Consider the following 16,221-nt stretch of genomic DNA (forward strand, 5'->3'; position numbering starts at 1 on the left):
TTTGGACTTTTGAGCAAATGAGGGAATGATCGGTGTTGCAATCAGCACTGTGGTATGTTCTTGTAATGTGAATGTTGTTAAGATGCTCATGACGTATGATAATGAGGTCTAGTTGGTGCCAGCTTTTGGATCTTGGGTGCATCCATGAGACCCTATGTCGCATCTTTGTGGCAAAGAATGTGTTTGTAATACAAAGATACAGGAAGTACAGAGCTCCAACAGACTTTGGCCATTTTCGTTGCATTTGCCAACTCCAAAATGACTTAGGCAAGTGGGCCAAGAGTCATGGTCTTTACCCACTCTAGCATTGAAATCGCCAAGAAGAATCAGAGCTTCATTCTTTGGGATGTCACTGATAGCTTTATCAAGCTGACTGTAGAAGATGTCCTTAGAATCAGGGCTAGAGGTCATGGTTGGGGCATAGGCAGCGAGCAGGTTGGTGGTGCCTAAGTCAGTGTTGAGTCTCATGTGCATGAGGCGCTCCGATTTGATTAAGCCAGGCTCAACCATCTGAATCAGCTTATTGCTTACAGCAAAACCAACTCAGTGCTCTCTCAGTTCGTCCTCACGTTCATCCTCACATTTGCCTTGCCAAAAGAATGTGTACTCCTTCTCCCTGAGACTTCCAGATCCAGCTAGATGGATTTCTTGTAGGGCAGCAATATCGACATTGAGCCTTTCAAGTTCCCTGCTGATGATAGCTGTCTTATGTGGTCCATCCGTATCGCGTATATCCTTAGTTAAGCTGGTCAGCATCATTCTAACATTCCAGCTCCCAAGAATGATAGCCAGCCTTCTTTGGGTAGATACTTGATTCTTAGGTGAGATGTCACAGTCCACTTGTCAGTCTGTTTCCAGGCTTAAGTCCTGCTCACCCTAGCAAGACAGGCGGACGGTGGCAGGAAAGCATCTTATTGACTGGGGGCTGCCCAGTTTAAGTGGGCGGTAGCTATCCAATGGGTCTAAACAGTCCCTCCCACTGTCGGAAGTGACCCCTGGTGTCTGGCTCTACGCCAATTGAGCCATGACTTAGAACCGGTAAACTGCCACTTCCTGGTTGGTTTCTGTGCCAGGCAAAGCCAAACAACACGTTGAAGTTACCTCTCCATGTGCTAGTCTGGGCAATGTATATGGAGAGACTGATTTGCCCATGTCTCAGAGTCCCCCTCTCTGTCTTCCTGATAGAGTCCGAAGGTGAGGCGTAGCCAGTACGTTCGGTACCAGGTCGACTGCAGGAGTTGCCAGACACTGAAAAATTACATCAGGTTGCCTAACGGGGCTCCACTCCGGATTTTATGCTAGGGTTTACTCCCTTAGCCTTTGGCTATCCCTAGCCACCAGCAAGGCAGTGGAACCGTTACCCAGGTCAGGAGGGCTAAGGTGTGCTAAGACTTGCCCAAGGTGTACACCCAGGCTAGTGGAGGGAAGGAGGTGCCTGACAGCTCCTTTCTAGACCAGTTCCAAGCAGGGCCTAGCCACTACCCATAACGATGGACACTAACCAAAGCAATATATCCTATCATGCATTGTGGTCGTGCTGAAAGAAATCAAATTAAAAGTCTCAAATTTGATTTAATAAAAGGCAGTGGCAAAGAAGAAAGTATTCAGCCTTGATTTAAAAACACTGAAAGATGCAGGTACTTCGTATTGATTAATGTGGGAAATACGCTCAGTATAATATGAATTTATCACAAAAAACACATGCCTGTGTTTATTATTTTGAAAACCCACCAGCCAACTGATCTGGCACGTTTTAATTGTGCGACAGTAATGACATAAATACCAGCGCGACAGACTAGTGTCCGAAAGTGTTTTTTCATTTTACCAATGAGGTCACTATATAGTCCTCTATATACAGTAGTAATTCCCGATATAGGGAGTAGTGAACGAGTGAGCAATTTCAGACACAGGGATACAATAGGCTATCCCACTATCATGATATTTATTTTGCCAGATTCCAGACAATCCACACAAGTATGAAAAGATATTTCGGTTGCCATGCTTCCTATAGTGGCATACATTCAAGAACAGGGAAAAGTCATAAATGCCAAATGTTTTTCCTTGATAGAAAAGCCGGCTGTAAATTTGCAAATATATTACCATAACCTAGACTGCCCTGAAAAAACAAAAGAAAACATAGATTATATCATTATAGCTGTAGATGGATGGCCCTTATAATGACCATGAGCTTAAAAGTAAAGACCTTGAAAATAGCCTATGGTTAATTTAGATAGATAATATCAGGAATAGAGTGGATGTTTTTTCAACTTCAAGGTGCATCAATATAGGCAACTTTCTGTCCCTAAATATAAGGCACACATTCTGTGCATCTGTGCACGTCCATGTGAATGTAGGGAACGTGCATGCAGCCAGGTGCATGAAATTGGAGAAGGAAGGGACAGTGAGGATACACAAGTCCACGCAGCAAAAATATATATTTTTAAGTGAAGCCGTATGTCCTATAGCACTAAACATTACTGAATTACCTCTGCAGATGGACATCAGGAAATTCTTCATCCAAAACAGAGGCAGGGAAGCAGTTTTTTTAAAAAATAAATATTCTCATACATTCATTAATGTATCTTTGCATTTTTACCTTTACCAGTGCTTTGTCAGGATGAGTATGGCAGTGCTTATAATAATGAGCAAAGCAATGGAAGCTGGTTAAGCACATAGCCTACAATAGCACATTTCATACACAGCAAGCTTTCAAAAAAAAAAAAAGATATGGGTACTGGGGGGCCTGTGCCCCAGTAGAGCTTTATGTCAAGCAACACCTCTGGAAACAGCCCTTTGCTTAAAAAAAAAATAGTAGTCTTGGGTTCAGTGAGTGCAGTTTTATAAGGAAATGAGCTGAGCATCTTCCAGAACCAGCCACAGTTCTTCTGGACACTTTTTCACACTCACTTGTTCATTTTGCACCAAAATTTTCCAGCAGCCTTCATTATGTTTTCTTTTATAATCTGAAAAGTTCTCTCTTATGCAACATCCTGCTCAAATCCAAGCATGTTTTTCTGTAGCATTTAATTTTGTGCTGAAAAAATCTAAAATGTTTTTGTAATGTTTTGACTTGATAATGTAGAAGTCTCATCTCATCTCATTATCTCTAGCCGCTTTATCCTGTTCTACAGGGTCGCAGGCAAGCTGGAGCCTATCCCAGCTGACTACGGGCGAAAGGCGGGGTACACCCTGGACAAGTTGCCAGGTCATCACAGGGCTGACACATAGACACAGACAACCATTCACACTCACACCTACGGTCAATTTAGAGTCACCAGTTAACCTAACCTGCATGTCTTTGGACTGTGGGGGAAACCGGAGCACCCGGAGGAAACCTACGCGGACACGGGGAGAACATGCAAACTCCACACAGAAAGGCCCTCGCTGGCCATGGGGCTCAAACCTGGACTTTCTTGCTGTGAGGTGACAGCGCTAACCACTACACCACCGTGCCGCCCTAATGTAGAAGTCATAAAATAGAAATCTATCACAAAGTTTGTATGAAAAACAATGGGGGCCTAAGACTTTTGCACAGGACTGGATAGATATTAACAAAACATTTTGTACTTAAGCATCTAATTCTGAATACGCTCATGGAACCAATATCCAAAATCACTCCTGAACTGGTCTACATGCACAAAACCATCCACAGCACTGATAACAAAGTGAAACTGAACATTTTCATGAAATTAACATCAGCTTGTTTTAATATTACAATACAACAGGATACTAAGAGGAATTATTAGCTCGTCCGGCCAACAGGTGATGAGTTTATGCCATCATGTGTCATCCATCGTTCATCTGTCCATCTGGTGTCGTCCTCATTTCACGAAAATCACTTCTTCACCTATTTTTCTTCTTTTTTGGCAGGAAGGTAGGTCTGCCTGGGGTGCATATAGCTTCTACATAATTGCAATTAATAATGAAGATATGGAGTAATTAATCAATCCCTAACGAACAGTTTCCACATAAATCGCTTCTTCTCCCTCAATTCTTCAACGATTTTGATTCTTTCTGGCATGAAGGTAGGGGTACCTAGGGTGCATAGAACTTCTACCCAGATTTGCTGAATTATAATTATTAATGAAGTTATGGACTAATCAAGCCTTAATGAGCAGTTCAACAAAAATCGCTTCTTCTCGGTCAATTCCTCACCATTTTGGATTCTTTCTGGCAAATAGGTCGGTATTCAGAGGGTGGATATGTTGCAGGTTAAATCCAGTCTTAGGTTCAACCTACTGTATATTCAACCTAGGTTCAACTGTCTGAAAAGTTTTTTTTTTTTTTTTTAATATGGGGTGTTATAAAAAAGGGCCTTTTTTGGGGGGGATAATTAAAAAATAATAATAAAAAAAGAAGAAAATGGAAATTGTCATCTTCTCTCACATGCTCTCTCTCTCTCTACCCATTCTCTGGTCCTCATCACTTGGACTCCCTTCCTTTGATGTCATACCTTCTCAACTACCTCTCTACAAATCACAGTGAAATAAAGATATTTTTTTATTGTACTCACCAGGATTTGAACTCACACCATCCAGGTCTATAGTGTTTACCACTACGCTACACAGGTTAACATTGCAAATTCTCCCATACACTAACAAAAAGTTAATCCAAACCCTAAACTAAAACTAACCCAAACCGTAACAAAAAGCTAACTGTCTCAAAACATGGAAAAATCATAAATTTAACCTAGATTGAATGCTGTCTATATATGAGTGATTCCACGCTTATGGGTACTGAAATGGGGACATGAACTTATTTTTAAAAATTCACCTAAAACCATTTCTTTTTTTACCATCAGGTCACAAAACATGTAATCTTTAATGAATGATATGTTAAAAGATAACTTTAATTTTCTGAGATGTAATAAAAACATATTTATATGCCAAAGTCAGAACGTAACAGAAGTGTTGTGGACATATATATTCTCAATTTTAACAATGTAGAATTACTTTTTGAAACATAGGAAGGTGATGTTTTAGCAAATATAATGAATAAACATGTGTAGTAGAATAAACATACACATTCTTTCAATAAGATTAACATGGTATATAGCTAGATTGTAATTAATTTGTAACAGACGCGAGATGGACAATCGTAACAGAGGTAATGGAACAGACATCATTTTGGAACTCATAGGCTTGACTTTGGCATATAAATATGTTTTTATTACATCTCAGAAACTTAAAGTTATCTTTTAACATATCATTCATTAAAGATTACATGTTTTGTGACCTGATGGTAAAAAAAGAAATGGTTTTAGGTGAATTTTTAAAAATAAATTCATGTCCCCATTTCAGTACCCATAAGCGTGGAATCACTCATATTTAACCTCGGTAAAATGTTTTTCACCAGTTCAACCTAGGTTGAATGCAGTTTTAACCTGAGAACGGATTTTACCTGCAACAGATTTTGCTTCTAAGTAAAGCTGCACCATTTGCACCTTTCCAGATCACAGATGAACCCTTGAAGGTTTGAAGGTTCCACCTGAGCAACAGGGCAAAATAAAGTTTGCCGTTTTAATTAGCACGGTGGTGTGGTGGTTAGCACGGTCGCCTCACAGCAAGAAGGTTCCGGGTTCGAACCCAGCGGCCGGTGAGGGCCTTTCTGTGTGGAGTTTGCATGTTTTCCCCATGTCTGCGTGGGTTTCCTCTGGGTGCTCTGGTTTCCCCCACAATCCAAAGACATGCAGTTAGGTTGACGTGGGGTGGCCTTGGCCTGAAGTGCCCTTGAGCAAGGTACCGAACCCCTGACTGCTCCCTGGGCGCTCTGGTGTGGCTGCGTGTTCACTGCTTCAGATGGGTTAAATGCAGAGGATGAATTTCACTGTGCTTGAAGTGTGCATGTGACAAATAAAGGTTTCTTCTTCTTCTATATATAGCTTGCAACATTTATTGCGCAAGGTGGCCCACTTTAGATTGTTCCTTCTGGACTAGACGGGGCAGGAGTGAGCTACGACGTCATTGATGGTCTAATTATTATTATTACCTCCACCACCTTTGTTGGAGGAGGTTATGTTTTCACCTCCATTTGGTTGTTTTTCCCAACCTAACTCAAAAAATAGTGAACAGATTTTGAGGAAAGGTGAACCATGGGTCAAGAAACATTTGATGAGATGTTGATGCAGATCCGAATACGTGGCTTGGCAGAGGTATACACTCTACTGAGTGCCTTTCTAGTTAATAATATAGTTTGGGCAAAACAGAAACGCATTCATCCAGAGATTTTTCTCAGTTATAGTGTGATTTTTTTTGATCACACTCACATAAGAGAAAAAAAAGAGCTTTGTCATGTTTTCATGTGAGGAAAAGAATTGAATCAGTCCACTTTTGCAGTGACTCCAGAATTAGAGTGCATTAGCCATTTGTGGAGGAAGAGGTACAGTATTTTCACACTTCACCAATCCCAGTGTCATATTAATTTGACTGAAAGCCATTCCAGCACATTCCTCTGAAACAACTGAAATATCAGTGTGTATAACCCTAATTCCTCACACATCCCGTCTGCTGTTTGAACTCCAGAGCAGGAGGAGTGTGAGGAGCAAAAAAATCTCATTTTATCTTCTCGTCCCTGCCAGTGATGATAATGATATCCAGCAATTTCAGTCCATCTCCCCTCTCCTTCTCTAATAACACTGAGTAGGAAAAAAAAAAAAAAAACATTAGCAATTTCCCCTGATCTGCAGAATGACTTTGGGTAAAGACTCGGACCCTTACTGGAAAGTTGTGACAGCTTTGTGATATTCATCGCTAGAGTGCAGATCATTTATAGAAGCTGGATGAAAAACAGAAAGTGAGTAGAATCACTTAATCATGTCAGAGTTTTGTGTCAAAGAGACTCATGTCTGTGAAGGTTCTTAGACATCCAGGTCATCGTAAACTGTGGTTGGTAAAGAAGGCAACTGAACTTGCTTGAAATTCTTGAAGACATGATGGTGGCAGCACGGTGGTGTAGTGGTTAGCGCTGTCGCCTCACAGCAAGAAGGTCTGGGTTCGAGCCCCGTGGCCGGCGAGGGCCTTTCTGTGCGGAGTTTGCATGTTCTCCCTGTGTCCGCATGGGTTTCCTCCGGGTGCTCCGGTTTCCCCCACAGTCCAAAGACATGCAGGTTAGGTTAACTGGTGACTCTAAATTGAGCGTAGGTGTGAATGTGAGTGTGAATGGTTGTCTATGTCTATGTGTCAGCCCTGTGATGACCTGGCGACTTGTCCAGGGTGTACCCCACCTTTCACCCGTAGTCAGCTGGGATAGGCTCCAGCTTGCCTGTGACCCTGTAGAACAGGATAAAGTGGCTAGAGATAATGAGATGAGATGAGATGAGATGAGATATTTGATGGTAGAACCCAGGCGTAGGCTTGTGAGGATAATCTTGGCTTGTCGGCATCTTAGGTTATGAGGTTTCTGTAATCTGCAAGTTTTCTGGAAGTCCTCTCATACTTCTGCACCAGTCGAAGGGTTCTCATCCCAAAGGGCGTGGAAATATGTCTGTGAAGGTTCTCAGTCATCCAGGTCATTGTAAACCGTGGTTGGTAAAGAAGGCAACTGGACTTGCTTGAAATTCTTGAAGATGTATTTGACAGTGGAACCCAGGTGTAGGCTTATGAGGATAATCTTGGATTGTCAGCATCTTACGTTGAAATGCAGGTGGTTTCTGTTATCTGCAAGTTTTCTGGAAGTCCTCTCATACTCCTGCACCAGTTGAAGGGTTCTCATCCCAAAGTTCGTGGAAATATGTCTGTGAAGGTTCTCAGTCATCCAGGTCAGAATAAATCATGGTTGGTAAAGAAGGCAACTGGACTTGCTTGAAATTCTTGAAGACATCTTCAAGAATTTCAAGCAAGTCCAGTTGCCTTCTTTACCACCCACGGTCAGAGTGACTCTTATTTACAAACATGTCAAACCAATATCACATTAATTACAGAACAAATCTGGGTCAGAACTCTGCATGTGTTCTATTAACGGACTCTGTTGCATCATTTCAGCCCAGAAAACTTAAACTGAAAGGAATCCAACAGGAGATTAAGCTTCAGTCTGCATAAGTGTTATTAAAACACACACTGCCAGTCAAAAGTTGGACACACCTTGTAATTCAATATTTTTTCTTTATTTTTATGAATTAAAAGTCACCTCATGTCTGAAAGTAATGACAGATGTCATTTCTCCTTACTTAGTTGTTTGGTTCTTGATATAATAGAGTATGGATCACTACAGCTGTGGATGGAATAGGGCTGTTTTATTATCTCTAGCCGCTTTATCCTGTTCTACAGGGTCGCAGGCAAGCTGGAGCCTATCCCAGCTGACTACGGGCGAAAGGCGGGGGACACCCTGGACAAGTCACCAGGTCATCACAGGGCTGACACATAGACATAGACAACCATTCACACTCACATTCACACCTACGCTCAATTTAGAGTCACCAGTTAACCTAACCTGCATGTCTTTGGACTGTGGGGGAAACCGGAGCACCCGGAGGAAACCCACGCGGACACGGGGAGAACATGCAAACTCCACACAGAAAGGCCCTCGCCGGCCCCGGGGCTCGAACCCGGACCTTCTTGCTGTGAGGCGACAGCGCTAACCACTACACCACCGTGCTGCCCCCTGTTGTATTATTTGTATTTTTATTATTTACTATTTTCAGTGTGATGATGTCACACGCATTAAGAAGGCAAGAAACTTGTCCACTAATTAACTTTTGACGAGGCACCTGTTAATTGAAAAGCATTCCAGGTGACGACCTCATGAAGCTGTTTAAGATAATGCCAATTGTGTGCAAAGTGTCGTCAAGGGAAATGCTGGATACGCTGAAGAATTTAAAATATCAAACATATTTTGTTTTTGATACTTCAGAAAAAACAAAACAAAAACCTATGACTCAGTAGGGATGTATAAACTTTTGACTGGTGCTGTGTATTTCTTAAAATAAATCATATATATATATTTTTTTAAACTGCGTTGTCTGGTAACCATAATCCATCCATCCATTATCTGTAACCACTTATCCTGTGCAGGGTCGCAGGCAAGCTGGAGCCTATCCCAGCTGACTACGGGCGAAAGGCGGGGTACACCCTGGACAAGTCGCCAGGTCATCACAGGGCTGACACAGAGAGACAAACAACCATTCACACTCACATTCACACCTACGCTCAATTTAGAGCCACCAATTAGCCTAAACTGCATGTCTTTGGACTGTGGGGGAAACCGGAGCACCCGGAGGAAACCCATGCAGACACAGGGAGAACATGCAAACTCCACACAGAAAGGCCCTCGCTGGCCACGGGGATCGAACCCAGAACCTTCTTCCTGCGAGGTGACATTGCTAACCATAATGGAAAATATTTTTTTTCTTGATGAAGGCTTTGTTTTTCTCTGAATAAATTTATTTCAATCAAAGATTGGATTTTTCTCATTTTTCAGTGTGAGATGTATATAAAACAGTTATTCCATTAACTCGAGTCGTACATGAGCTGATAGCCGATGAGGCGCGTAGCACCGAGTTGTCTATAAGCCATGTACGACGAGATTGAGTGGAATAACTGTTTTATTCTATCCACATTCACCAGATTTTGAGAAACAGAGCATTTTTATTTTCATTTTTTGCAAATTCAATAAATAAAAACTTTATACAAAACGTCCGACAAAATCATTTCCGCTTAGAATGTAAACAAACCAGCGAAATGACAGGAGTAATTTGTGAAAAATGCCATAATAATAATAATAATTATTGAAAAATAAAAAAGATATGTTCTTACCATCAAATACTTTTATTCCATATTTTGTTGCTTGTTTTTTTTTTTGTATTTTTGGGGGTTTTGTTTCCGAGTAGAGGTTTTTATTTCATCCTCGGTTGGTTCAGCAACACGCACTGCCATTTTGTTTTTCTCTGCTCATAGTACAGTCGTGTTCAAAATAATAGCAGTGTGTTTTAAAACGTGAGTAAAGCTCAAAATCCTTATAATAGTTTTTATGTCCATGCATTCGGAACACTGCACATTATATTCTACATCAAAACATGAAGAAAAATGTATGAATATTTTAATTACTTTACAGAAAATGAAGAAAAATGAATATTGGGCTGTTCAAAAAAATAGCAGTGTCTACATTTTTCATTACAAACTCAAATATTTACTGTATAAACTGAAAAAAAAAATCTTTAGGATTTAGCATTCCTGTGAATCACTAAACTAATATTTAGTTGTTTAACCACGGTTTCTGAGAACTTCTGGCACCTGTGAACAGGTATTCCAGCCCAGGATGATTTGACAACATTCCACAATTCCTCTGCATTTCTTGGTTTTGCCTCAGAAACAGCATTTTTGATGTCACTCCACAAGTTTTCTATCGGATTAAGGTCCAGGGATTGGGCTGGCCATTCCATGACTTTCATTTTGTTGGTTTTGAACCCTGATGCTGCTCGCTTACTGGTGTGTTTGGGGTCATTGTCTTGTTGAAACACCCATTTCAAGGGCATTTCCTCTTCAGCATAAGGCGACATGACCTATTCAAGGTGGTGCTTGCACCACCATGCTTCACTGTCTTCAGAGTGTACTGTGGCTTGAATTCAGTGTCTAGGGGTCGTCTGACAAACTGTCTGCGGCCCTTGGACCCAAAAGGGACAATCTTACTTTCATCAGTCCACAAAATGTTTCTCCATTTCTCTTTAGGCCAGTCAATGTGTTCTTTGGCAAACTGTATCCTCTTCAGCACGTCTTTTTTTTTAACAGTGGAACTTTGCGGGGGCTTCTTGCTGATAGATTAGCTTCACACAGGCATCTTCTAATTGTCATAGGTAGCTTCAGACCGTCTTTGATCACATGGAGCTGATCACTGGCTGAGTCTTTGCCATTCTGGCTATTCTTTGATCCATTCGAATGGTAGTCTTCTGTTTTCTTCCACGTCTCTCTGGCTTTGTTGTCCATTTTAAAGCACTGGAGATCATTTTAGCCGAGCAGCCCATCATTTTCTGCACTTCTTTATATGTTTTCCCCTCTCCAATCAATGTTTTAATCAAAGCACGCTGTTCTTCTGAACAATGTCTGGAACGACCCATGTTTCTCAGGTTTTCAGAGAGAAATGGATGTACAACATGTGCTGGCTTCATCCTTAAATTAGGGCCACCTGACTGACATCTGTTTTTTTACAGAATGAATGACCTCACTAATTAAACTCCACACTGCTATTATTTTGAACACGTCCCTTTCACTTAATTATTCAAATACACAGACTCAGGAGCATCCATATCATGAATGTTGGGTCTGTTGGTTTTCTATGACTCTACTACACCTACTGGTAAATTATTTGCCATGTAGTAATATAATTTCTACCAAAAACAGTGATTGATCTGGTTAGTCATGTTGGACTGCTATTATTTTGAACACAACTGTATATGAGCTGATATCCTAGTAGTAGCGTAGCCAATCAGAGTACGTGATTGCTCATATCCAGGGAATGTGAATAGAATGAATGAATGAATGAATGAACACCGATCAGCTATAAAATTAAAACCACTGACAGGTGAAGTGAATAACATTGATTATCTCATTACAATGGCACCTGTCAAGGGGTGGGATATATTAGGCAGCAAGAGAACAGTCAGTTCTCGAAGTTGATGTTTTGGAAGCAGGAAAAATGGGCAAGTGTAAGGATCTGAGCAATTTTGACAAGGGCCAAATTGTGATGGCTAGATGACTGGGTCTGAGCATCTCCAAAATGGCAGGTCTTGTGGGGTGTTCCTGATATGCAGTGGTTAGTACCTACCAAAAGTGGACCAAGGATCCTAAGGACAACCGGTGAACCGGCAACAGGGTCATGGGTGTCGAAGGCTAGCCCATATGGTCCAATCCCACAGAAGAGCTCCTGTAGCACAAACTGCTGAAAAAGTTAATGCTGGATAAAACACAAAGATGCAAAACAGAAACGATTGACTGGAGAGGGAACGACTGTTTGTACTTGCTATAAGTGAAAATAGACAAGCTAACTTGTTTCATGAGTGTTCTACAACATTACATGTAGCTATAAATGGATAAAAAGTGACATACTGTTGTTGTTATTGATTTTAAAATAAAATTCTACTCCTTTTTGTGAATTGCTGTGGTGTAAGGGGAATAAAACACTTGAAAACGTATTGCGTGTGAATAGTGAAACCTTTGGCAACGTGGCTGCCCTCAAAATTCATCACATTCAGGATTGAAATGCAAAATATATTCATGAACTCTTTAGGAGGTCCCATGAAATATCACTGTGCCATATGGAGCTGTTATAATCTCTTATTGCACTGTAAAACACTAACGATGTGATGATTATTATTCAAAATATGTTAAACTACAGATTGCTGTTCATGTTGCTGAGCGTTCTGTTCCATGAATTTGGACATGCTGGTATTTAGCTCGAAGCGTTGTTGTCTGAAATTCGATAAAGTCACGGATTATCACATTACACAAGATGTTTGATCTTGTTTTGTTTTTTTGGATCTCAAATCAAGCGTTCAGAAATAAGGGGTGAGAGCGAGTCTGCTTTTGAAGCTGTAAATTGATTCTTTGCATTTGGTGCGTGGTGATGTGTAAACTGCAGCCATGGCTGATGAATAAACAAGAAAACATGATGCCAAGTTTGTGTGGATGTCTGAATAAGATGTCTCTCTCTCTCTCTCTCTCTCTCTTTCCTTTCTCAGGTTAACAGGATTCCACGTGCCTGCTCCAGTCACAAGCACAGGCTCTGTTTTCTCCTTGCGTCTCACCAGCGACTTCGCTGTGAGCGCCCACGGCTTTAAAATCTATTATGAAGGTGAGGCGCCTTAATTTTTCTCCACTTTCTCCCAGCTCCTGATTTCTTGGGTCGTGAATTAAACTATGCAGAATGTTCTCGGATCAGACCACATGTGCTTCTATAAAAGGGAATTATTGGCAGACGTCATCAAGGCCAAGTTATATGATCAGTATCAGTCTGTTCTGGAACACATCAAGGCTCTGCAGAGTTTATAGGTTTATAGACTTTTTCTGAGGAACTGAATGAAGAGCTTTGCAAATGAATTGAGATCAAAAGGACTCGGGTTTTTTTTTAAGGTGTCCTGATTTGCTCGGAGATGAGTCGAAAATCTTCAGAAGCCTGATCGCTCCACCTGAAAAAGGGAGATAGATCGGTTCATCCGTAATCCGATTTCTTATCATTTTAAGGAATTGTGTGGATGAAATACATCTGAAGTGGTAAATAATTCTGAACTAAAAATAATTCCTAATCATTGTTTTGTAATGAATTGCTATAGAGTGCCTTTTTCTACCGCTCACACCACCTACTCTTCATTAATATTCATCAAGCAATAAATAAATAAATAAATGCTGCGAGAAACTTTTTTTTTGTGCAAGCAGATATTTTGTTTGAAATCAATTGTTCGAAAATTGTTTCTGTTTTCCATCCAAGCCCGGCATATGCTGATTTATTATTTAATGTCGTGAAGTCTCAAGATAAATCTGTTTTCCTGACCTGTGTTTGTTTCTAATGCTGTCCTCAAAGCTGTTTGCTGAACACAAGGAGTTGAAGAGAAAAATGGGTGGTTTGCCAAAAACAAACTTTACTTCAGTCAGAACTATTTACAAGAACGGCTCTCAGCGATTTTTATGGCCAACACATGATTTTTTTTTATTTAATTTATGTATTTTTGCTCCATTTTCTCACATTTCACCAATTTCCAACTTATTAGCTGCATGCAACAGGGTGGAGACTGGAGCATGCCAACTAACTGCCCGCTTTCAGCTTGATTACATCAGCTTGGTTTATTGATTGATGGGGAACAATAATAAAATCTAGTTTTGCTTTCTTGGACTCTGGACCATGGTAGGGTTGGACTCCTGACCATGGGAGGTTTGGACTCCTGACCATGGCAGGGCTGGACTCATGACCATGGTAGGGCTGGACTCTTGACCATGAGAAGGTTGGACTCCTGACCATGGTAGGGTTGGACTCCCGACCATGAGAAGGTTGGACTCCTGACCATGGTTGGGCGGGACTCCTGACCATGGGATGGCTGGACTCATGACCATGGTAGGGTTGGATTCCTGACCATGAAAAGGTTGGACTCATGACCATGGTAGGGTGGGACTCCTGACCATGAGAGGGTTGGACTCCTGACCATGAGAGGGTCCTAAGCTATTCCTAACCCATAGGAAGGTTAAAATTTGATTTCACAATATCTCTCAACAATAAGGTAGTTCATTCCACTCCAGAAGAAAGGTTTTGATCTGAACATGAGTTGTAATTTCTCAGAAAATAAAGTACATTATTGTACCTTTAGGGGTACAACGGCTTGTCACTGGGGCAGTACCCTCTAAGGTATTTATTTGTACCCTTTATATATGCTTGGGAAAATGTATTTACCTTTTGGCCCAACCCACAGACCCACCTTGAAGTTGAAATAATGAGCCCTAGGGGTAGATTAGTGTAGATTGTACCTTGGGGGACAGAACTGGACTCCTACTATACCCCTATCTCTGACAGTGTAACCAGTAACCAGTTCAGGTTCTGAAGGACATGGGTGATATACACCCAATAATCAAAGAAAAACTCCCTGAGATGAAGAAACCAGAAGAAACCCATCCTCTTTCGGGTGATACCTGATTGGGGGATTTGTAAATCATTACATTGTACTGGTGTTGTTATGGTTGATGGAAGTAACAGAAAGGGGCAGCCTAGATGGGTGTGGATTAATGACATCACAGAATGGATAGACATGACCAGATGGCAGAGACTGCACAAGTCGAGAACAGTAGAGGGCAGTGGTAAACATCAGAAAATTAAGCACCAACAGGTTTTTTCAAGCCTGTGGACTATTGATGATGATGATGATGATGTTGGACTAGTGTAACTGTTTACAGTGGATAAGGTTCTACTGAGATTGATAGTATGTGGTTTCGGATGCACTCTTTATTCTGATAAATAATGGCACCAAGTCCTAGGGCTGTAGGATTCATGTCTGGTCTCTGGATTTGTCCTGTATTGACTTGGACTTGTCTTGTTCTTGGACATTGGTCTTGATAAATATAGTCTTGGTTTTGATTGAGACTTCGTAAAAACTAAGGCACTTGTGGAAAGTTTGGCAAGAAGTAACTCCTTCTTCTAGAAAACAGCCTAACCATTGGTGCAATCTATGAATGAAGCCAACAAGTTGAAACACAGGCTTAGCTTTGAAAAGGATTTGATAGTTTTCAGTCTCGATCTTGACCCAGGCTTGCTTTTATTGAACCTAGTTCAGACATGGTCTTTGCTCGATCCTGGTCAGTCATGGGCTTGAACTTGACAGTGACAGTCTTGACTACAGTCCAAGTATGGTATGGTACTTTCCCTTGTCACTGAGTTGGTACGATCAAGAGTATACATCCTTAAAAATAATTAAAGGACTACTTATGGACCTTTTAAAGCTTTATTCTAAAAGCTAAGTAAAGTTACACCACTTGCACCTTTCCAGATCACAGATGAACCCTTGAAGGTTTGAAGGTTCCACCTGAGCAACAGGGCAAAATAAAGTTTGGCATTTTAATTAGCACGGTGGTGTAGTGGTTAGCACTGTCACCTCACAGCAAGAAGGTTCTGTGTTTAAGCCCAGTGGCCGACGGGAGCCTTTCTGTGTGGAATTTTGCATGTTGTCTGCATGGGTTTCCTCCAGGTGCTCCGGTTTCCCCCACAGTACAAAGACATGCAGGTTAGGCTAATTGGTGGCTCTAAATTGACCGTAGGTGTGAAAGGTTGTCTGTCTCTATGTGTCAGCCCTGCGATGACCTGGCGATTTGTCCGGTGTACCCCGCCTCTCGCCCATAGTCAGCTGGGATAGGCTCCAGCTTGCCCCGCAGCCCTGCACAGGATAAGCGGTTATGGATAATGGATGGATGGATCTTAATTTCTGAGCATGTGTATGCATTGGATGTTCTGTATGCTGCCATAGACACTAGTGGGCTTTTTCAAATAAATCTCTCATATGATATTGATTAAATATTTTTAAAAATTGAAAATAAAGGTTTTTTTTCCTTTTATATCTCAGCTGAACTGAGAAACCCCAACCCCACTAGGTAGACGATTTCATATTTTCTGATCATCTAAAAACCCAAGAAAACTTACCATAAATGCTGTTTTAAAGGACTCAAAAGAACCTTGAGTGGTTCATCTTTTCCTTGGGTCAGCCCATTGGGTTTCTGAACACACTCACAGAACAATGTTTTCTCATTTAAAGTGAAGTGT

At 41.2% G+C, this 16,221-nt stretch overlaps 1 protein-coding gene across 1 annotated transcript in view; it reads left to right on the forward strand.

Annotated features, from left to right (window-relative positions):
- Window positions 1–16,221, forward strand: part of csmd3a (CUB and Sushi multiple domains 3a) — a 631,117-nt gene that overhangs the window by 46,686 nt on the left and 568,210 nt on the right. The window contains exon 3 of the mRNA XM_060900611.1: window positions 12,668–12,780. Coding sequence (XP_060756594.1) covers window positions 12,668–12,780 — 113 coding nt within the window. The remainder of the gene's footprint in view (window positions 1–12,667; window positions 12,781–16,221) is intronic.

This window comes from Neoarius graeffei, chromosome 19 (genome assembly GCF_027579695.1).
Source record: "Neoarius graeffei isolate fNeoGra1 chromosome 19, fNeoGra1.pri, whole genome shotgun sequence".
Classification (NCBI taxonomy): Eukaryota; Metazoa; Chordata; class Actinopteri; order Siluriformes; family Ariidae; genus Neoarius; species Neoarius graeffei.